The sequence below is a fragment of the Mastigoproctus giganteus genome, chromosome 5 (genome assembly GCF_048544385.1).
Source record: "Mastigoproctus giganteus isolate SK-2022 chromosome 5, ASM4854438v1, whole genome shotgun sequence".
NCBI lineage: Eukaryota > Metazoa > Arthropoda > Arachnida > Uropygi > Thelyphonidae > Mastigoproctus > Mastigoproctus giganteus.
This window is the reverse complement of record NC_143579.1, coordinates 102,740,050-102,765,039: the sequence shown is the minus strand read 5'-3', so window position 1 is coordinate 102,765,039 and position 24,990 is coordinate 102,740,050. Positions and strand designations below refer to the sequence as shown.

General features: G+C 38.3%; 1 protein-coding gene across 1 annotated transcript in view; it reads right to left on the bottom strand.

Moving 5' to 3' along the window:
* Window positions 1-9,602: 9,602 nt before the first annotated feature.
* LOC150085596 (uncharacterized) overlaps window positions 9,603-24,990 on the bottom strand; it is an 88,393-nt gene continuing 73,005 nt past the window's right edge. Inside the window, exon 5 of the mRNA XM_090373380.1 lies at window positions 9,603-9,760. Coding sequence (XP_090229506.1) covers window positions 9,631-9,760 — 130 coding nt within the window. The 3' untranslated portion in view covers window positions 9,603-9,630. The remainder of the gene's footprint in view (window positions 9,761-24,990) is intronic.

Sequence of the window (24,990 nt, the reverse complement as noted above, 5' to 3'; positions counted from 1 at the left end):
TTTCAACCAATCCTTTAATTCCGGATCTTCTAACCATTAATTTCTAAAATTTTGAGTATACCACCGTTTACTCATCTTTCTCTGTGGAGAACAAGTTTCAGACATTGTGGGCAATTTGTGGGTATGGCTAATTAGCAGTTATCTTATTTAAAATGTTCTATAAAATAAAAAAATAAATCACTAATCCATTAACATAAAATAGAAATAGTCACTACAATTTAAATTTATTATATCACTGTATGTAGTACACGCATAAATGTAAAAATCACACCAAATAATTCAATAATATCACGAAAGACTGTGCAGTAAAGACCGCCTTCCACCTGCTCAATAGGCTGCACATACATGTTAGTAACATGAACATGTATGCTTACATGTATGAACATGTAAGCGTAATTTCATAGTGTAGAACCCTGAGAAAACTTTGAAATCCTTTTACATTTGTAGTATTTTGTACAAGTACTTGAGATATTACAAATTATGATCAGTATTGTTAGAATATAAAATTAAGAAAATTGTAAACTGTTATTAAATGTATTAAATTTTATTGTATTTAGAAGAAATAAAAATAAATTTTGACTTAAAATTAAAAATTACCGAAAAAACCCAGATAATGAGATATTTTTGTGAAAAAAACCTATCAACCCAGATGACAATCAAAAAACCCAGATCTGGGTGAAAAAACCCAGGAGTGGGAGCCCTGATTATACCAACCAAGAGATACTATTCAAGGTCTAGATCAAAACAGCTGTTAGATGTGACTAGTGGCAAAGAGAAAAATGCATAGGATGATCATATATTATCAAAGGATACGTAAGCATAGGTATAAACCAGTCTGCAGTCAAGGTTACTAAACAGGTGTTAGGTATGCCAAGGCAGATTTTGGGAAGTCTTTGGCTAGGAATGTAGAGAAAGATAGTGAAGAATTCTTTTTACATTAACACTAGAAAGAAAAGTATAAATCACTTTTTCCCCACTAATATGAATTGCATAGCTATTGATGATTCTGTACAGGTTTCCGACAAACTGAACAAATATTTTTAATCTGTGTTCACTCGTGAAGTTTTTAGGAAGACACCCGGTTATCTAATATTGAAAGGAGTTAAATTATTTTATAATAACTGAAAGGAAGGTAGAAAAAGACTTTTGGAGCAAAAAGTGAACAAAGCAACTGAGGTTGATGGAATTTATCCAATTATATTAAAAAGAAGCTGCAAAAGAGGGAGTTAATCGTTTATTCGTAATAATAAGAACATCCTTGTATTTTTTTTTTTTTTTTAATATAAACCCCAAACACAAGAAGTATGCAGGGGAAGTCCTTGAAGATTGGAGATATTCAATAGTTAAAGAAGCAATGCAAGATCATCTTGATGGGAGTGGTATCATAAGGTGGCCATAGCATGGTTGTTTAAAGAGAGGTTGTACTTCACCAATCTGATTATCTACTCTGAAGTCATCACAAAGAAACTGGATGTGAAGCCTTTGATACTGTACCATATGCACAATTGTCTAAATTTGAGGATTATGGTATTTGACATGTTACTGCCCCAAATACCATATACCAGGGGTCGGCAACTTTTTTTGAGTGAAGAGCCATTTTTGATCTAAGTAAAAAAAAAAAAAAAGAATCCAAAGAGCCACACCTCGGCTCAAGCTGGGATGGGGTTAAGAAATGGAATTGAGTGGGAAGGTGTTTTTTTAAAAAAATATATATTTTTTTGAAATATTATTTATTAATATTTAAAAAACGTAACAAACATCGAATTAGGTATGAATTAATGTGACTTTTGCTGCTGAACTTGAGCAAGTCTCTCAACATCAGAAAATATCTTTAAACATGCTGAGAGACACGCATTGTTCAGACAATTTCTTTATTTTTAATATAGTTCATGTTTGAAAATATTTGTTCGTAGAGAAATACATCGCTTGTCATACATGTGGGCTAAAATTCAGGGCCACAGTTACATGTTCAAAGAGCCGCATGCGCTCTTGAGCCACAGGTTGCCAACCCTGCCATATACTGATCATTCGACTAGTGTGATGAGTGAGGTTTCACAGGAGTCAGTGTTGGGCCCTGTACTGTTTCTAATATTTATTAATAATATTCATGTAGCTTTTTTTCAAGCTTTATGTCTTAAGTTTGCTGATGATATAAAGGAGCACAGTAGTTAATGATAGTAATCAAGACATGTCGCTTGAACTGGATAAACTACTCAGATAGGCTGAAAAATGGCAGTTGAAGTTTAACATTAATAAATGCAAAGTACTACATTTGGGTAGCACCAAACGCAAGGCAGTTGATAAGGAAAGAGAACTAGGGGTAACCATACAGTTTGATGTGAAGTTCTCTGATAGTGCAAACAGGCTGCTAGGACAGCTCATGGGATTCTAGAAGTAATATAAAGAAACTTTCCCAGCATGGATCAAGAGGTTATTATCCCAATGCATATAAGGTAATAGTTAAGCCCCATCTTGAACAAACACTGTATACAGGTTTGAAAACTGAAGAACGTAGATCTATTGGAAAGGACAGGCAAAAGAGCAACAAGATTATTTGGGAACACAAAAGAATATTCTTACCAAGAAAGACTGAAATTCTATAAATTGCATTCTCTGGAAACTGAATCTGTATGGGGACTTAACTGAAGTGTATAAGGCTTAAAATGGGTAAATAAACTAAATGCTGACGGCTGCTGTACTCTTTCTTGGATTAAACATACGACATACCCCTTTACAATGTACAACTTAAATTGTAAAAGGGTAGATAAGAATAGATGTGTGGAAATTTGCATTCAACTGGAAAGTAATTGGTTGGAATAAACTTCCACCTAGCAGTGTGGAAGTTGGTAGATTGAATAAATTTAAAGAATGTTTGGACAAAATATTAGGGGAACTAGTGCAAATGTGATCCCAATTCACAAAGGAGGATCAAAGGGCGACACAAGTAATTATAGACCTGTTAGTTTAACTTCTGTTCCTGGAAAATTAATGGAGGCACTGGTTAAAGAAGCACTGCAGGATCATCTAGACAAGACTTCAATTATAGCTCAGACACAGCATGGTTTTGTTAAGGGGAAGTCTTGCCTGACCAATTTGATTGGATACTATGATGCAGTCACAAAAGAACTGGATTCAGGGAATAACTTTGATATTATATACTTGGATCTTAGAAAGACTTTTGATACTGTTGCACATGGAAGACTGCTGCACAAATTGGAGCAGTGTGGCATTGGAGGCAAATTGCTGCTATGGATAAAGGGGTGGTTGCGGAGGAGAAGACAAAGAGTGGTAATCAATGGACACTGCTCATCGTGGACTAATGTTATTAGTGGAGTCCCTCAGGGTTCAGTATTGGGTCCATTATTGTTTTCTGTATTTATAAATGATATTGATGATGGTATATCAAGCTCAATGTCCAAGTTTGCAGACGATACAAAGGTTGGCAGGGTTGTCAAGGACACTACTGACACTATGCTGCTGCAACAGGATCTGGAAAGGTTGAGCAGATGGGCTGAGAGGTGGCAAATGAAGTTTAACATTGACAAATGTAAAGTACTACATACGGGAAACAGCAACCCCAGAGCAACGTATCAACTTCTTCTTCTTCTTCTCTCCAGCCTTCGGTCGGCAACACCCTCATCCCAATTGTGTCCAGCCATCGTGATCTGGGCGTTGTATTCGACCCAAAACTTCGATTCAACGCCCACATGGATATGCTCCTCACACGTGCTTCAAGACTCCGGTGGATAGCAAAACAACATCTCCTTAATATCACAGATAAAAAGATAACCGTGAGGTACATAAGAACAGTTATCTTTCCACCTTTACTCTATGCTGCTGAAATTTGGGTGTAAGCGGCACCGTCAATAAAGAAACCACTCTTTGCCACAGAATTCTGGCTCCTAAAGTGGGCCAACAGGAAGCACAACCTTCCAGCTCTGATTCGGACCACACAGCTTGCCAACTCTCTAGGAATTCCACGGCTTCCCACCTTAGTCGATGACCAACGCCTCCTAGCAACAGTCAAGATGTTAACAGGCATAATGGCAACACCTTCATTCTGGGATACCTGTGGCTGGAGGATCCCCCCTGCTGCCCTTAGGGCCAATCCCGAGCTCCACTCGCATTCAGCACGACTCCATCTCTCTTACAGGTTCCTTCCTCGGCAGATGCTCAAGCAAACCCAGGCACTGGACGCCGACCTGAACAAATTCGCTGCTGACCGGACTTACCGGAAAAAAATTATGACGAGTAGGACTAATCAGCAATGACTGATGTATACTTTGCATCTGTTCCTGTCTGATTGAGCTGGTTCTCTTATCTCGATGTTAAGCCAGCTCAATCAGATTTAACTCTCGTAAGGAGTTCTCTCCTTTGTATTATAATATGTTTTCTGTGTAAAATTACCTTTTTGTAAATAATTGTTAAATTTTCCCGGAAGTTTGGGAAACTGTAAGCCCCTGGCTTTATGGCCGTGAAGGGTAATAAAGATTATCTCTCTCTCTCTCTAACTCTGTGGTACTACACTGACAGTGGTAGAGAATGAAAGGGACCTGGGGGTGGTTGTGCAGGCATATATGAAGTTTTCTGAGCAGTGCAGACGGGCTGCAGGAGTAGCTCATGGTGTATTGTCAATGATATATAGGAATTTTTCTAGCAGGGATAAGGAGGTGATTATTCCCTTGTATAAGGCAATGGTCAGACCGCACCTAGAGTACTGTATACAGGTCTGGAGGCCTCATTTCAAGAAGGATGTAGAGATGCTGGAACGAGTACAGAGAAGGGCAACAAGATTAGTGAATAGAACAAAGGGGGTGCTCTTACGAAGAAAGGCTTACGTTTTGCAAATTATAGTGTCTAGAGACTAGGCACCGGCGAGGTGATCTGATAGATGTGTATAAAGCCTTGAATGGTTTGAGCATGCTCAATGCTGATGGGATTCTTCCTCTTGCTCAGAATAATCACCTGAGAGGGCATAAATTCAAATTGAGGAAAGACAGATGTAGGATAGCCGTGAGGAAATTTGCCTTTAGCCAGCGGGTGGTTGGTTGCTGGAATAGACTTCCATCCCTTGTCGTGGAAGTTGATAGCCTAAATAAGTTAAGGCTCAGCTGGACAGGTATTTCGAACGAACAGAGGGGTGAAGTGGAAGTGGTTATTTTTTATTTATTTATTTTTTTTTTTTTTTTTGGCTGATGCTGCATAAACTTGCTTTCTTGCATCAAATGCCTCTGCTAATGCTTTGCATCATGTTGCCATTACCGATACAAAATATTAATTCACTATAATCTTTCTTCTTCAACCAGCAAGAAGTAATCTTCATTTGGTGAATAGTTTGTCAGTAACTATCTGACCATGGGATTCTAGCAGATAAGTTTTTTTGTACTCTCACATTAAACAAAACTAAACCTAGACAGCCACTGTCAAAATACTTGAGCAGTTTGCACTTTTGCCACCATTCATACAATTATTGTATGAATGGTGGTAAACTGTTTTGGCTGTATAGCATGTAGAGCATCTTGTTGCATCATGATCCTCCCCTTTTTCACTGTGAAAATGATAGCCTCATAAACATTCATTCATCTTCAGCAAAAGAAACATCACATGGTTGAGGATTCAAGAAAGAATAAGAGTGGGTGAAGAAAGATTATTGTAAATAATAGTAATATACACAATAACCTTTCTTCTTCGACCATAAAGAATTAATCTTTGTTCCAGTGAAATTTTATCAATAACAATATCTGTGGTAAGGCCAAAAAAAGTTTCTAGATTCACATATCAAATATAGCTTAACCAAGACACAGCCACTGTCAAAATACTCTCCTTGAGTTTTTTACCACAATTACTGGAATTCCATTAAAACTGACCTTTCAGAATGGTCACCATCACTTCTGTAATTTCTGAATCTAAAATGCCATTCAAACGTATAGCACAAGACAAAATTCTCTCAGTAAACTTGACACACTATTTTGCTAAGTATCGTCCCACTTCAAATTTAACATTTTTTCCAACACAAAAAATTATGATAAAATGGGCACTTCAATGAGCAAATGAAATGTGCTGAATGATTAATAAACCCTTCTATATGTGTAGACATAAGTTCAAATTTACAATTTGACAACATCAAATTGCAATAAATATATTCACTGTACTACATAGATATATTAGCATTAGCAAAGTCACATGATGCAAGAAAGCAAGCTTATATAGCATCAGTGGATGTGAGTGGATGGGTGAAAAAAAATTTTCACCCATCCACTCACTCCAAATGTTTGTTGTCACGTTCTGCCTTGTTGGAAGTTTGTTCCAGCAATCAACCGCCCGCTGGCTAAAGGCAAACTTCCGCACATCTGTCCTACAACCGTCTTTCCTTAATTTGAATTTATGCCCTCTCAGGCGATTAATTCTGAGCAAGAGGAAGAATCCCATCTGCATTGAGCATGCTCAAACCATTCAAGACTTTATACACCTCAATAAGATCAACTCGCAGGTGCCTAGTCTCCAGACACTGTAATTTTCAAAATTTAAGCCTTTCTTCATAAGAGCAACCCTTTGTTCCATTCACTAATCATGTTGCTCTTCTCTGTACTCATTCCAACAGCTCTACATCCGTCTTAAATGAGGCCTCCAGACCTGTATACAGTACTCAAGGTGTGGCCTGACCATTGCCTTATACAAGGGGATAATCACCTCCTTATCCCTGCTAGAAAAATTCCTGTATATCATTGACAAAACACCATGAGCTACTCTTGCAGACCGTCTGCACTGCTCAGAAAACTTCATATCTGCCTGCACGATTACCCCCAGGTCCTTTTCATTCTTTACCACTGTCAGTGTGGTACCACAGAGTTGCTATGTTACTCTGGGATTACTGCTTCCCATATGTACTTTACATTTGTCACTCTTAAACTTCATTTGCCACCTCTCAGCCCAACTTTTCTAGATCCTGTTGCAGCAGTGTACTGTCATTAGTGTCATTAACAACCCTGCCAACCTTCGTATCGTCTGCAAACTTGGACATTAAGCCTGATATACCATGATCAATATCATTTATAAACACAGAAAACAACAATGGACCCAACACTGAACCCTGAGGGACTCCACTAATAACATTAGTCCACGAAGAGCAGTTTCCATTGATTACCACTCTATCTTCTCCCACTCAACCATCCCTTTATCCATAGCAGCAATTTGCCTCCAATGCCACACTGCTCCAAATTATGCAGAAGTCTTCCATATGCAACAGTATCAAAGGCTTTTCTAAGATTGAAATGTATATGTTATTCTTTGCATCCAGTTCCTTTGTGACTACATCATAGTATCCAATCAAATTAGTACAACAAGACTCCCCCTTAACAAACCCATGCTGTGTCCGAGCTATAACTGAAGTCTTGTCTAGATGATCCTGCAATGTTTCTTTAACCAGTGCCTCCATTAATTTCCCTGGAACAGAAGTTTAACTAACAGGTCTGTAATTACCTGTCTCCCCCTTTGATCCTCCTGTGTGGATTGGGGTCACATCTACAGTCCATGGGTACCTCCATTAAGTCTAGGGAAGCTTTCATAATTATGGCTAAGGGTTTGCTTACTTCCTTTGCTGCCTCCTTTAATATAACTGGATAGATTCCATCCACCCCAGGTGCCTTTCTTGTGTTTATCTTCAACAATTTCTCCTCCACTTTACTGTCAGTTATTACAAGATTGTCTAGCTCACTGCTAGAGTTTAATACTGGCATTCCCCTCCCTGAATAACTTGTGTGAATGTTGATGCAAAATATTAATTTAGTTTGTTAGCTACCTGAGCAGGATCATCAACAGTTGAACCATCAATAACAAGTGGGCAATCTGATTCATCCCCTTCCTTCTAGAGTTTACATAAGTAAAGAACTCTTTGCTGTTTTTCTTTGCATCCTTTGCCAAAGATTTCTCGTAATCTGCCTTCGCCTGCCTAACCTCCTTTGTAACTTGGTTACAGACCAGCTTATATCTATCATAGGCTTCTATGTCACATGTTAATTTATATGTATCCCGTGCATTTTTCTTCTCTGTCACATTTCTAATTAGTTCATCTGAAATCCATTTAGGCCTAAATCTACTTCAGTGGGCAAATGAAATGTACTGAATGATTAAAAGCTTCTGTCAAAGTTTCTCATTAGACTATAATTATGAAAAAATGTTTTGTTTATACTGTGACAACTAATAATTTTAACAAAAATGCAATTCAAATTATATGGTTTTCTTTGCAATAGTTACACTATAACTTTTTCAAAATAGAATATCAGTCAAATATTCTTCTACTTTCATTATGTCAGATTGCAAGGCAGGTATTGGAAAAGAAATATATTTTTCATTTAATCCTTCCTGGTTCTCATTGTTATCAACAATTTTTAATAATATTATATGAGTTCACTGCCAATTCAAGATAAATGCTGAATTCTAATCTTAATGTAAATGTTTTTATTCTTTTTACAGTTCTTTTGAAAGAGAAATTATTTTCTTGTTCTTTCAATGTCTTGAGTTCAGTAAATAAGCAAATATTAAATGAGAATATCCGATGCCATTTTTTTGTATTATAAAGCTTAATTATTCTTCAGTAGATGATAGTTTTTATTATACTTTGTGTATTCACTTTGAAGTAAATTACTACAACTCAGTTTCAGCTTTTAAATTGGAATCATCTACTTGCCATTAACTATTCTAAAATATGAGTCACTTCATTGGGGTATTTGACCCATACTGGCAATTTAAAATTTGATTGTAGCTATAATTTGAAAGTAGCTGCTTAACTAAACAGACATCTGCAGATTCAGTTTCTTTAGCATCCATCCCATCCTCCAAGTGCCATCTCCTTCCAGGAGGATGACTACCAAGGATCTCTACTCCTCTCAACCAATTCTCCAAGTTCTTTATACTTGAGCCCAGTATTCCATTCCTCCACATTTATTTTTTGTCAGCCATGCTATAATTTTTGAAAGTTGCATTATAAAAATGACCCTGTAAACACTTATGTAAAGAAAGCTAAAAAAAAAACTGGTAGGATTATGAATATGATATATATATATATTTTTTTTTTTTTTGTTTGTTTTTTTAGTGAATCTATCTCTAACTATGCAAAAACAGAATAATAGATTCTCTTTGGGAAACTATGCTGCAAATTTTTGAATGGTGCCATTTTCATTTTTGGCCATTATTAATAGAGTGAAGATGTTAGTTTAGCAGTAGAAGTGGTAGAGAAAATTTTAAACCATTCCACTACTCACTGTGAATACTTGTGGAAGTTTTTGTTGCCTGTGTTCACATGGTTAATGAACAGTCTTTCTGACTGTTCATTAACCATCTTTGCGATACTATTTTCGTTGTCTGTTACATGTCATAATATCTGCAGAATTATGATGGATTGCTTTGAAGATTTACTGTGTGAAAGAATAAGTTTTGCTTCTTGATGTATTTATATTTTTAGAAAAAAGGATTTCTGTGTTTTAAAATTTACTTGTATACACAACCACAACTTTTTGAATAATTGCCATTTCACACTATTTCAGCTTTACTTTTTTATTTAGATTTTATTTCTAACATATATAATTTTTTTTTATAGGCTTACATAAATCATTTTAGATTAGAGTTACTTTCTTAGAGTGGACAAAAACTTGGAAGTGGAAATGTGCCAAATTCTTTGAATGGTTGACTCATTATTGTTGCAATTACTCCAGCCATTATAATGATGTTTACCATTGCATTTTTGCTTTTCTTCAATATTTTGCTAGAAATGAAAAACATTCAACTGTCAAAAAAGCTAATAATAGATATTACCGACATTATTAATCAAATGTATTTGAAAAGCTAATTTGATAAGCTAATACCAATTCAGTCCTGTCTTATTTCTCACAAAAAAAAAGCAAGAATCTAGTATAGAAACTTCTACATTTAATTTAATATTAATGTGACTTTTAGAATGTTCCTCCAATTGTGAAACTGGAGGAACATTTTAAAAGGTTTTTTTTATTTCAGCATATTTTATTGTTGTACAGGTTCTGGAACTAAATTCATACATAATTATACATAATAGCTTAATGTTATATAGGCTTCAATGTTCTTAGCATTATCATATCTTTAAAACCATTTAATTGCACTTAACCTTATCATTGTTCATAGTTTAGTATTTGTGGAAGGTGTCCTTGATAGTTGTTATTAATTCTATTTTCAATGCTGTAATACATATTGCAAAAGGAAGAAATTAAATGGTTACTGGAGTCACTAGAAACAGTAACATATATTATGACACTTCAACATATGTCAAGTTGGGAGAACGCTAGCCTGTTGCCAGTTGATACTTGAAGAGAGAGTTTTGGTTATTTTGGATTATTGTGTGACAGAGCAAAATGGAAGACAGAATAAATAATGACAAGTTTAATACTAATTGTAAAACACACATATATTAAATACATACAAAAGCTTTTGTGTGTATTTAATATATGTGTGTTTTACAATTAGTATTAAACTTGTCATTATTTATTCTGCCTTCCGTTTCGCTCTGTGTCACACAATAATCCATGATAATAATGAATCCAGAGTGCACAGGCCTCTTTAATCATAGAGAGTTTTGAGTTGATTATTCTTGAGTGTTCCCTGCTGTTGTTTGATGGGTTCTATGTTTTTTTTTTTTTACTCTCAAGTAAGCATTAATAAATTGTTTGAGGCATATGTTAATGTAGATGCCAATTAAAGGTAATTGAGTGGAAATTTTTGGGCTTTAAAAGTGACTGTTATTTTATCATTGAGAGATCAGTGCTGCCTGAGTTTAAATAGGAATATTGTCCAAGGCTATTTTGTGAAGATGCATAGGATCAATGAAGTTAGCAAGGATACTGCCACAGGCTTAATATCAATTCAATGACAGAAAAGCAATCATTAAAATATGTGCAAAAAATATAATCATATACATGCATATAACTGTGCACAATTTCCTAAGCATTCGTGGATAATTTATTATTTTTATTAGATAAATACAATAGCTCTAATCCCTATCATCTCCACAGAACAACAGTCCCCAGTGCTAAGCCAATGTGTTAACCCATGCTACTGAATTAAGCAGTGAGTGAATTACTTGACTAAGAAATGAAGTTCACTGCTTTAAATACTGCCTCCACTATTAGCAATTGTCTGGTGTTTTTTTTTAATATGAGGTGCAAACAGTGCAATATAATTTCAGTAACTGAATTGCTTTAAAAACTAAATACATACTACAATACTATTAAGTACTATACTGTGGATTACTGAATGTCTTGCAAGATGAATGATTTCATCGGTTACAGATACATAGTAAAAATAACATACAGTCTAGGAAATATGTAGAACAGAAAGAAATTGGTGTTTAGAAATACTAGTATTAGCAAATGATGCAAGCTGATACAGTATCAGCCAAAAAAAAAAGAGGGGGGGGGAATTTCCTGCAACACCAGATGGAAGTTTGTGCAAACAATCAACTACCCTCTAGATGGCAGCAAATTTCCGTACACCTGTTCTACAACCATCCTTCAATTTAAATTTGCTCCCCCCCCCCACTGTGTGTTGTCTGAGCAAAAGTAAAGATGCCATCAACATTTAGATTACTCAATCCATTCATAGCTTTAAAACAACTCAGTCAGATTTCCTTGCAGGTACCTAGTTTACCAACATGGTTTTTTTTTTCCTGGGTAAGAGTACCTTTACCAAGATGTGGCTTAACCATTGCCATATGCAGTGGAATACTGCAATTGCCTTCTCCTCTCTGCTGGGAAAATTCCTGCATATCATTGACAAAATCCGATGGACTGTTCTAGCATTCTATCTGCACTGTTCAAAGAACTTCATTAAGTTATTTGTAAAACTCTCCCAGATGGTCTAATGATTATAAACTACTACTTTTTCAACAATTCATTTAAATATTTGTTATTTTTGAACAATAAACAAAGAAAGTGTTAATCACTCAGAATAGAGAATTAGCAATATGCATAATATTCAAATTTTGCGTGCTTTATAACATGCCAAATTTGAAAATAGAAGTGAATAATAGCAAATATGTGCATGTTTTTTTAACTACATGGAGGGGTCAAAAAAGATTTGTATGCACCCAGAAGTAGTTGTGATAGAAAGATGAATTTTTTTTGTTATTGTTTGAGATCCTGAAATCTCTATAGCAAAAAACACAAATTTTAGTTTCGATCTGACAATTTTTTTCTTTGCAGTACTGAATGGGGGGGGGGCAATTGCCCTCTGAATCACAGCCTTTTAAAATGCACTGCACTGCTTGTTTAATGTTTGTGGAGCAATCAGGTACAGGACATGATATTCAAAGGGGGATGTGTTTGTGTGTGTGTGTGTATGTGTGTGTGATGTAAGGAGTGTGACGAAATCAGGCAACAACTCAGCGTTGTTATGGGTGTATATGAGAGCTTGAAGGACAGGGAGGATTCCCTCGAAGATCTAAATTAAGGACCCATCAAGCTCTCAGTTACCACATCAACTACAGAGCTTGCACTTAATCATCACGCAACACAGCGGCAACCCCAAGGCAAAATGCGCTGGTCCCACAGGAACTAGTAGTTATCGGTGACTATTGTCAGGGAAACAGGGAACATATTGTTTAAAAACCCTGGCAGACATACCAGGGTATGTCTGCCAGGGGCAAAGGTTGATGACATTGTAGAGTAAATGTCTTTTAAGGGCACAAAAGGTGATATTTTTGTACACATTGGCATTAATGATATTAAGAGTAGCAGACTCGCAGAATTACTTGACAAGTACAGGTCACTGTTAAAAAAAGAAAAGCTGTGAATTAGGGTTGAATTTGAAAGTGTCTGCACAGACATGATAGGAAGGAGTATATGATGAGAGTCTTGTCGATAAATTCGGTCCTGGAGAGATTGTGCAAGGCTCAAGGGATAGAATTTTTCTAAGCCTGGTCTGCGCTTGTTAACAGGAGAGACTGCTTCTATAGGGATGGGATACACTTAAATAGAAAGGGTGCAAGAATATTTGCTGATGCCATCGAGGCAGTGTTAGGTGGGTTGGAAAACTGTTAGCTTGGGGGGGGGGGGTAACTAATAGATTAACAGTAGCCGCTAGCAGAGGTGAAAGTGATTCTTGCACTGCTTCTATTGGAATGAGCAGCAGCCTGGAAAACAAGATGCAGGGTATTTCCACGAGACTGCTGGGACTCATTGCACTACAAATAAACACATTGGTGTGTTAGGGTAGCTAAGAATAGGAACAGGTACATGTATATTTGCGTATACACCAATGCTAGGAGTTTGGTAAATAAAATTGATGAATTTAAGGTGTTGGTCAAAACATTAAAGGTAGATATCGTTGGGATATCAGAGACGTGGTGTCACACAGATATAAGGAATGCAGAACTGGAATGTGGGGAGTTCAATGTGTACAAAAAGGATACATTCACACATGAGGAGTTATTCAGGGAGGGGAATGCCAGAGGTGAATTAAACTCTGGCAGGGAGCTAGATGATTTTGTAATAACTGAGAGGAAAGTGGAAGAGAAATTGTTGAAGATAGACATAGGGAAGGCACCTAGGGATCAATATAACTGGATGGGATCTATGCAGTTATATTAAAAGAGGCAGCAAAGGAAGTAAGCGGACCCTCAGCCATAATTGTGAGAGCTTCCTTGGACTCACAGGAGGTACCAGTGCACTGGAGATGTGCAAATGTGACCTCAATTCACAAAGGAGGATCAAAGGGCGACACAAGTAATTATAGACCTGTTAGTTTAACTTCTGTTCCAGGAAAATTAATGGAAGCACTGGTTAAAGAAGCACTGCAGGATCATCTGGACAAGACTTCGGTTATAGCTCGGACACAGCATGGTTTTGTTAAGGGGAAGTCTTGTCTGACGAATCTGACTGGATACTATGATGTGGCCACAAAGGAACTGGATGCAAAGAATAACTTTGATACCATATATTTGGATCTTAAAAAGGCTTTTGATACTGTTGCACATGGAAGACTGCATCACAAATTGGAGCAGCGTGGCATTGGAGGCAAATTGCTGCTATGGATTAAGGGATGGTTGAGTGGGAAAAGACAGGGAATGGTAATCAATGGGCACTGCTCTTTGTGGACTAATGTTATTAGTGGAGTCCCTCAGGGTTTAGTGTCGGATCCATTGTTGTTTTCTGTATGTATACAGGTGGGCCTTGATTAACGCAATTAATTCATCCTGCGAGCGCAAAGCGGAAACACATTAATCGAATATCATAACCAATAAGAAAAATTATAATTGGTCCTTGACCTTCTGGAATGTCCATAAAGAATTTTAAAAATACCTTTTAAATAACTTTTTAACTGTATATAATGTAAATAATTATGGAATTAAATGTTTATTGCGTAAAACAGCGGTTCTTAAGCTGTGCGCCGCAGAATATTTTAAATTTTCGAGGGAAACGCAGCGATACTCGACATGTGTCGGACACCGCACAAACTACTAGCTCGAGGTAGTTCACAGTTTGCATTTCTTATTAAGTTGTTTGGACCTAACTACTAAACGAAACTGTTAGGTATTTCTTTTAGTCTGGGTGCGCCTTGAAAAAATTACTGAGACATTAAAGGTGCCGTGAACCGAGAAACTTTGGGAACCTCTGACATAAAATACACAATGGAGAAATTACTATTGCGGAAATATTTGAACAGTGTTGACTTTCTCTTTTCATCAATCAATTTCCGATAGCCGATAACAATCTTCTCTGGGCCCTGGCGAAATAAATATCGCAGAGAACATCAAACCTTTTGTTTGAGGTTCTATGTGATACGAAAGATTTCATCTAATTCTTTTACCGTTATCTCCTTCGCGGTAACATTTTCATCTGGCTCATTTAAAAATTTGAATTTTTAATAGAGAATCAAGGTATAGAGAATCATCACAGTATTATGGAACATAATACTGTGATGATTCTCTGTTGGATGGATGTTTAGTGGCATAGTCTGCACATTTGTTTCCTGGTATCCCAGCATGGCCTGGAATCCAGCAGAAAATGACCATTCACTGGAGTTCTTGGATATGCATCAGTTTGGATTTTATAATTTTAATTAAAGGATGTGTTTGAGAAGAAATGTTCTATAAAGCTATAAGCGCACTCTTGTAGTCCGTATATATCATGCTTTTATGGATGGACAGATGGAGAATATTTTCTATTGCAAGTTTGATGACGTATAATTCAGCTGTATAGCTGCTGCATTCATTGGGAAGCAATACAGATCAGAGAAGACCACTTATCAGAGAATGTTTTATTAGGGAAGACAGCTGCGACACCTGCTCCACTTATCAGATTTTGACCCATCGATATATATTTTTTCAAAATGCAGATAATTTTGTGTGTGGGCAATGTGGAGTTGTTGTATGTTGACATTTGCAACAGAGTGCTTTCCCCAGTTTAGGAAATAACTGTCACATGATGGTTTTAAATAAGACCATGTGGGATCCAGACTGTTTGGATCTTGAAGAACTTTGTCAAAATCTATATTCCATGATTGTAATAATGCCTGAAATCTGATTGCAGTAGGTTGAACTGCCCTGATTTTATTTCTATAATACATTGTGAACTGAGGGTCATTAATTATCGGTCTAATTGGATGGGTCGATAGACTTTGGACTTTAGTCGTATAGTTGAGAAGTAACATCTTTCTCCTGAGGCTTAGAGGAAGTTCATGAGCTTCAAATGAAAAGACTTTGAATTGGCAAAGTTCTATAAGCACCTATAGCTATCCTTAGGGCGGAATGTTGACAAGCCGTGCTAGCATGCCCTCCCTAGCAGAATCATACACTGGGGCACCATAATCAAGGTGAGATCTGATTAGGGCTCTATATAAATGAAGTAAGGTGTACCTATCTGCACCCCATGATGCTGAAGAAATAATTCTGAGTATGTTTATTTTCTTCTGGCATGATGTCCGTAAATATTTGACATATTCCACGAAGTTCAATTTTCTATCAAATATCAGACCAAGGAGACAAATGCTATTCGCAACTGAGATGGGATGATTTTTTAAGTGTAGCTCTGGATCTGGATGTATTTTGAGTTTGTTACAAAAGTGAACTGCTTTAGATTTTGGGCAAGAGAGTCTATACCCATTCTGTGCCATCCATAGCTGAATGTTATGAAATTAAATTTTGAGCTGCCGCTCAATAAAGGTCATGTTTTGCGAGCTGCATGAAACGGTGAAATCATCGGCATAGAGGTATGAACTCACAGTGCTGGGAATATTTTTAGTCATGTGATTTATTCTTATTGCAAATAAGGTGGCACTAAGCACAGAGCCTTGTGTGACCCCTTCTTCTTGTACATATGTTTGGGACAGGACCTGTCGGTATCGAACTCAAAAGGATCTGTGCTGAAGGAAGTTTTGTATGAAATATGGTAAGTGGCCTCTGAAGTCAAGGGAATGCAGATCTCTCAGGATACCAAAATGCCATGTGCCGAACGCTTTCTCTATATCAAGGCATGCCATGATGAGATGTTCATTTCGGATAAATGCATTCCTGATTTTTGTTTCTACTTTGATCATGTGATCCAGAATTGATCGATTTTTTTCTGAAACCAAATTGATTGTCAGAGATCAGGTTTTTGGAGTCAAGATACCATGTGAGTTGATGATGAATTATTTTTTCCAGAGTTTTACTTAAGCAACTGGTGAGAGAAATGGGTCTATAGTTTTGAGGAATAGACTGATCTTTCCCTGGTTTGGGAATTGCTACTATATAGGAGTGATGTCAGGAACTGGGGAAAGAATGCTCAAGGAAGATGTGGTTGAAAAAGGTGAGCAGTGAAGAGACTGATTTTTTATCAAAGTGATGGAGCATTATATAATATATTCCGTCGGGGCCTGCAGCACTGTTTTTTGAGATAGATATGGCTTCTTGAAGTTCAAGCATTGTAAGAGGCTGATTGTAGGGTGAAGAACATTTAGATCTGACGTTCAATTGGGATTTTTCAGGTAATCCTTTGATCTTTTGGAATGATGGATCATATATGTTGTCGAGGCTGACAGTTGTGAAAATACAGTCCCTAAGGTATTCGCTATCTCTGTGTGAGTAGAAAGCTCCTGCCCATTCCAGTTGAGAAGTGGAGAGGATAATGGGGAAAATTTGCCATTTAGCTGTTTTATTTTTCTCCATATTATTCTTGTGTCAGTATTTTTGTTAATCGAACTTGCAAATCGAATCCAAGAGTCTCTTTTAGCTTTCTTCCTAATGTGACGGCCTTGGCTCTAAGTCTTTTGTAGTTTATAAGATTGACCGGCGCCTCCGTAGCCAGGTGGGAAGGAGCAGCAGTGCGTAGCACATGCTTCTTGATTAGACCGGGGTTCGAGCCTGTCTCCACCAAATACGGAGGATGCGGAAAGGTCAGGAAATGACCACCGCATTCCCGGAGCAATATGGCCTTAGTTGCTAATGCTCCTAAAAACCAAATAACAAACAAACAAACATAAGATTGACCATGGTAGGATGTTTGCGAAACAGATTCCACGCTCGGTTTTTTCCTTTTTTTGCACACTTACACTCTTCATTCTACCAATAATTTATGGTTCTATGGATGGTTGACTGTGATTGTGGAATCACAGTAGATGCAACAGCCAGTATTTTCATTGTAATGTGATCGGAACTGTGTCAGTTGGAGAGGTTTCGATGATCTGGTCATCAAAGGATACTTGTGAAGTGAGCTTTGTCAAATCTGCTTTGGAAAATTTCCATTTTATGAGGTTTTCTGAAATTATGGAATGTGCAGTTTGAATTTTACGTATTACTGGGAAGTGATCACTGCTGAGTGGATTGTCAAGGGTTCCACTCAATACTAGGAAAGAGGGATGGAAAGCAGATGGAGAGATCTATTGCAGAGGTTGTACCTGTAGAGAGATGGATGTAGGTTGGTGAGCCAGTATTTAGTATAGTTAGGTTTTGTCTGTCAGCCAGCAGTTCAATAAGTTGTCCTCGTCTATCTGCATTGGGAGAACCCCCACAATGGCTGGTGTCCATTGAAGTTGCCCAATAAACAGATAGGGGTTGGCAGAATAAGATCTTCCAGTTCATGGATGGTATACAGTTGACTGGGTGGAAGGTAGAGAGAGACAGGTGACACAGTAATACCAATCATTATACGCACTGCAACAGCTTCAATGGAGGTTTTTAAGGTAATTTGTCTGCAGGGTACTCTTGAATCTAGGAGTACCCCTCCATGAGCAGTATTTGTAACAGTTCTGTCTTTCCTAAAAAGAGTATAATTTTTAATTGATAGAGATACATGTGATGCTAAATTTGTCTCTTGTAAACAGATGCCTGTAGCACGATAACAATTGATTAGCTTGTAGATGTCATCAACGTTACTGCGAATTCCTCTACAGTTCCATTGTATGATATGATGCACATTATTTGATTTTGTTGCATGAGGATGTTTCTGACTCCTTTTTATTCCCAGGCTGTTTATGGCGATCAAGCTTCACTTTCTCTCTTCTTGGAAAGTTTGGGTGTTCAGTATCCATGTCATCTTCAACGTGAAGGTCTAGAATAGGTTCATTTGGGGGTGCATTATTATCGGTATCCATGTTTATTAAAGTGGTATTGTTTGTCTTCCTATTAGGAGCAGAGTCTGCTTTTAATTTTGTAATATCTGATGATCTATGAGGTGTGGCTGGTGGAACTGTAACCGGGGTGTTGTTTGCTCCTTAGGAGTCTGTTTCATCGACGATGACAGTATAGATCGGGCCCAATCTGCAATCAATATGGTTGGGGGAATTGATACTTCAATTTGTGTAGCTGTTTGATATTTTTGCATTGCTGCTACATATGTGTTTTTAGGTGCATTAAGCATAATTTGTTTTTTAGCCTCTTGGTATGAAACTTTTCGTTCTACCCTGTACTTCTGGACTTTTTTCCCCTGTTTTCCAGAGATCAGATGATTTTGAATAGACTGAATGTGCGCCTTTGCAATTAGGACAGTGTGATGATTTAGCATCACAGTCTGTTTGAGAATTTCTTTGGAACCACAGTTTGGATAGACTTGATCTCCTCTACAAGCCATTTGCAAGTGACCAAATTTTTGGCACTTGTAGCATCTTATAGGATTCAGAATATAAGGTCATACTCGGCAGTTGAGATAGCCAGCTTTGACACTACATGGTAATATTGGTGTTCCAAATGTCAGGATGAGATGATGTTGTGAGTGGGAATTAGATCTCCATCTTTCCTGATTCAGATGCATTTGGCTTATATAACTTTTTGTTGTTTAAGTTCCTGGACCAGTTCATCTTCTGTTACGTTGATCAGATCCCACTCTGCAATTACTCCCTTGGAGGTGTTTAATGTTGCATGAGGGGTGATCTGTATGGGTAGTCCTCCAAATGTTAGATTCAGCAGAGTCTCAGAATGCTTAAGACTCGCTATTTCAACCAATAAATCTCCAGATCTCAGTCTTCTCACCATTTTGGGAGAGCCCGCCACAGTTTCTAAGCATTTCTGTATAAGAAATGGTGGTGATAAAGTGCTCATAGATTTATCTGACAGAGTGTAAAATAAGGAATGATGGGCATTACTGTTGTTCTGGGTTCTTATGCATTCTTTTTGATTTTGTTGTGTCACAGTTAGATTCATGATCAGCATCACTGACAGTACCAGAAGAGCACCTAAGCACTCAAGTGGAGGATAATCATTGTAATCCATGGTTAGCTCTTTTTTGCCCTGGAGGGTTGACTTTCCCTCACAGGTTTCTGGCCCCACCGCAAGGAGGCCAAGCGGATAAAAAGTTAGTTGATTAGAAAATAAATATATATATATATATATATATATATATGTAATAAAGAAGAAAGGTGGATTTCCCCTCTTTGTTCTTACTTGAGGCTTTTCAAGTGTAGAACTGATTTATAAATGAACTGCTAATAGTAAATGATATAACTTAAAGATAACTTATCACTGGGAAAATCACTCTTTAATTTGCAATAGAAAGCTTGACCTCAAATTTGCCTGGCACACAGGGCCGACGCTGATAGGCTTTCAGATTAACATCACTGAGATCCAATGCCCACAGCCTAGGTTCCAAGCTAACATCACAGGAATCTGGAATGTTTGCAGTGTGCTGTGACCCAAAGAAATTTCAAAAGAGGATCCTGGTGGTTGAGGGATCCAGCTTCAACACACCACTTTGGCCTCTGCTTCAACAAGGAGTGGTCCTGGAAGGACTGGCCAGAATAAATCAGCTAGTAGGTTCACCTGCAAGGGTCAACCATGTCGATACTCCGCCCTTACCCTCATGATCCAAGGGACAGGATTCAGGCTGGTGGTGTGTGTATGGTGTCTGAGTAGCCCCGCCGTCCCACTCCTGAGCACATTTATTGATTGCCGGGTAGTGGGTGTGTGTGCCATTTTGGCTCCATGGTGGTGGGGGAAGCCCATGCACCGAACCAAAATAAAAAATAGTGTGAATCCTGATAAACTTCTTTCTTCAGGGGCCTCAACGTGGTCCCTATCTGCAAGTACTGATGGAGAAACAGAAAGAGCTATTGCTGTAAAAGAGACAACAAACTGAAATGCCATCAGGGCCTGTCCCAAGATTTTTAATCATCTATTCTAACAAAAAACCTATTAGGAAAATGTCACCCTTTTTTATACAGAAAGGTTTAGGAGATTAGCAGGTTCCCCTAAATCAGTTAAGCGGCTTAGAACACTCAATTCATCGAGAGGTGTTCATCTCAGAGGGGGACCTTCTCGAGGTTACTGAGAAGGAAATCTGCTCTGAACTAAAACCACAGGGAATGATTGCTGTTAAAATAATTTCTGCATGTAGGGATGGGAAACTGATCCCCACTAGAAATATCATCCTGACGTTCAATTCACCGACGTCTCCTAATGAGATCAAAGCTGGCTATATCTAGTGTGTCCATACATTCTAAATCCTTTATGTTGCTTTAGGTGCCCTCCTGCAAAAGCATTAGCCAATTTGCTTTTGCTTACAGGAGACATACTTGAAGGCAAATGAAAACCCTTCTTTTCGTAATACCACTGTCATTCGTAAGGACATAACTGGGGATGGACTTGCTATTCTTCTGGGCAACCACACCCCATTTCAACCTATTCTTCTCTCCACCAACATAGAAGTGGTAGCAGTTTGCCTTACGGTAAGGTTTTTACTAACAGTCTGTTCGATTTATTTGCCATCTGGGGCTGACATTCCCAGAAAGACCTTGATGATCTCATTGTTCAGCTGCCTGCTCCTGTCTTACTCCTTGGCGATTTCAACAGACATAACACCTTGTGGAGTAGTGCTAATGTTAATGGAAGGGCGTCTCATAGAGCACATGCTCACTGACAATGATCTTTCCCTTCTAAATGTGGAAACATACCTTTTCCCACATGCCTACCCGTACATTCTCTGCTATTGATCTCGCTATATGCTCCTCTCTCTCTCTCCTTCCTTCACTCACTTGAGAGGTAGAGGAGAACCTCTATGGAAATGATCACTTCTCCATGATAACCAGCCTACCTAACAGGAGACTATTTCCACCTATTAGGTTACTGTGATGGAAGACTGATCAGGCTGACTGGAATGCCTTTCAAATCTGGTAGACTTCAACATCAGTACAGTCTGTCAGGAGACTATCAATGATGCAGTGGCATACACCACGGAAAAGATTGTCCATGCAGTTGCAATTACAATTCCAAAAACATCTAACATGTTCCGACAATATCCTACCATGGCCAATGTCTTAGATTTCAAATGTGCACATGCCAAAGTGTCCAAAAGGAATCACGGACCTGTTTTACATCCATTATTACCCAGTCAACCAGCACGTCTGGGACAAAATCCTAAAAATGAAGGGTTAATATACATCGCACTTTTCATCAGTTGTGAAATATAATGGATGCATTATTGCAGATCCAATTGCAATAGCCAACGCGCTTGGAGAGACCTTTTCTAACAACTCGTCAACATCTTACTCTCCAGAGTGTCTGGTCCTGAAAAACACTCGAAGCAGCCAATTAACTTCAAATCTAAAAAATTCTTATCCTTATAATGGGCCCTTCACTATAGATGAGTTAGAAACAGCTCTAACTCTTACCAAGGCAAGTACTGAGGGACCAGATCTCATCTATTATGATATGATCAAATATCTTTCAGCAAAATCCATGGACCAATTGCTCTTTCTATATAACAACATCTTTCTAGAAGAGCAGTTTCCGGATTCCAGAACAACTAAACTGTGCCCTCTATGTTGACGATTTTAGCATATTCTCTCAATCCTGCAACATGAGAGTAATCGAGAGGCAACTTCAACGTGTCTTTGACCACATGAACTCATGGGCAGTGAATAATGGATTCAGGTTTTCCCCACAAAAGACCGTTTGCATATATTTTTGCTTCACCCTGAACCGAGGCTTGAACAAAATGCTATTCCAGTAGTACCAGAGACTAGATTTTTGGGGGCTCATATTTGATAGAAAGTTGACCTTTCTACAACACATCTGTCAACTACGTGTGAAGTGCACGAGAGGCTTGAATATTCTACATGCAATTTTATCTAATTCTTGGGGTGCTGACCAATGTACCTTGTTGCATATCTATCATGCCCTCGTGCAATCTAAGTTAGATTATGGGGGTCCCAGGTATACACATCTGCTAGACTCAGTGTACTCCAATAGCTGGATCCCATCCACCATCAGGTGATACATATTGCCACTGGAGCATTTCAAACATTTCCTATCCAGAGCCTCTACATCAAAGCAAATGAGCCATCATTATCGCTTTGCAGGAAACAGTTTTCTCTACAATATGATTTGAAACTGAACTCCCTGCCAGACAACCCCACATGGACATCCATTTTTGAGCTACACTGGGAAAATCTATACAACACTCGCCAGCCTGCCAATCATCTATTTAGTATTCGTATCCAAAGGCTACTCAGAGATTTGGACCTCACATTAAACAATGTTGCCCCCATCACCAGGGCAACCTTCTCCACCCTGGCATGCTTGTGTCCCAGTCTGCAACTTCTCTCTTAACAATTGGGGAAAGGAAAGTACTCCATCTGCTGTCTACCTGCAGCTTTTTTCAACACACCATTCTGAACATTGAGTTCTTGCCAGTCTACACAAATGGCTTGAAGTCAGACATATCTGTGGGATCTGTAGCTGTCTTCCCAGACACCACGATATCTGAACAGATCTCCCAAGAATGCGGTTTATTCACTGCAGAACTACACACAATTCAGCTGGCCTTAGATCATATTGAAACCATCTACCACCAAAAATGTATTATACAGGGTGTTTCAAAAGTGATGGTCAATAATTATTATTATTATTACCAGCCACATGGTGCAAGGAAGCCTAAGGCTTATGCCCACCAGCCAAAAAAAAAATTCCCGAGTTACCCTGAGAGAGAGAGAGAGAGAGAAGGGAATCACCAAGAAAGAGAAGAATGATGACATCCAGCTCAGGACCCTGGGTGCACCAAGCCAATATTCACCAGATGTGAGCCCCTGGGGTGAACATTTAAGGTGAACTGCACAGACTACGATATGCAAAATAAGCCTAGTAAACATGGGTCCTTAAGTGAATCATTTTTAAGATATTGCGCATTTCTAGTTGGGATCCACCACTGACTTGTTTGTTTAGGTTAGGTTATGCTCATTCTCTCCGTTTCCCCTCTCTCTCAATGCTCCGAGATGTATCAGGCATACTAGTACTTGTCAAAGGATATTCAACATGGAAAGAGGTTACAGCAACGAAGAGTATGTGGATATGCACTTCATGTATGGTAAAGCCAACGGCAGCGCACTTGAGGCTGCATATTTGTACCAAAAAGTATTTCCCCATATGCAGACATGCACTTCATGTATGGTAAAGCCAACGGCAGTGCACTCGAGGCTGCACATTTGTACCAAGAAGTATTTCCGAAGGCAGCCCAACAGCCTCACATTCATCAGGATACATCAATGCCTTAGAGAACATGGGTGCTTCACACATGGAGTACAAGCAGGTAGGCCTAGAAGCATAACACCTGATGTTGAGGATAGGGTGTTAGAAGAAAGAACAACATGTAACATCTGTAAAATCCTGTGGTGTTAAAACCAAAAATTAAAAATGTATTATCTTATGTTTAATAAAACCACCCTTAGCAAAGGATTCACAGCTTTTTGCTAAACTAGTGCCCCCATAGTCAATGGCGAATCTTAACAGAAAATGTGCATTATCTCGAAAATGGTTCATTTGCGGCCCGATGTTCACTGAGACTTTTTTGCTTATTTTAGTTTGTACTTTTCACCTTTAAATTATTGACGATCATTTTTGAAACACCCTGTATATACCGATTCTTTCAGTTCATTGCAGGCTTTATCATCAATGAGGTTCAATTCTTATCCTGCCCTGTCCAGGATACAGCAGAAACTGCACATCCTTTCTCAATCTGACTTTTATGTTTATTTCTGCTGGATCCCTGGCCACATTGGGATCTTAGAAAATGATTTTGTAAACACCGCGGCCAAATCAGCGACCCTTTCTAACTCTTGCCTGTTACTCCCCTATATATAGGCGCCTCCGTAGCCAGGTGGGCAGGAGCAGTAGTGCATAGCACACGCTTCTCGACTAGACCGGGGTTCGAGCCCATGACCACCGAATACAGAGGATGTGGAAAGGTCAGGGAATGACCACCGCATATCCCCGGAGCAATATGGCCTTAGTTGCTAATGCTCCTAAAAACCAAATAACAAACTACTCCCCCTATAAAGACTACAGGCAATTAATACAAAAGAAACTTGTTTCCCAATGGCAATACTTGTGGCATAGGTAGGCTGCAAACAAGTTATACCAGATTAAGCCTGTAATCGAACATTGGCAGTCTAATCTGTACAGGAACCGTAAAGACGAAGTTGTTCTATCTCGGCTCTGCATGGGACATTGTCACTTGACTCACTGCTCAGGGTAGATGATCATCCTATGTGTAGGAATTGTGACAC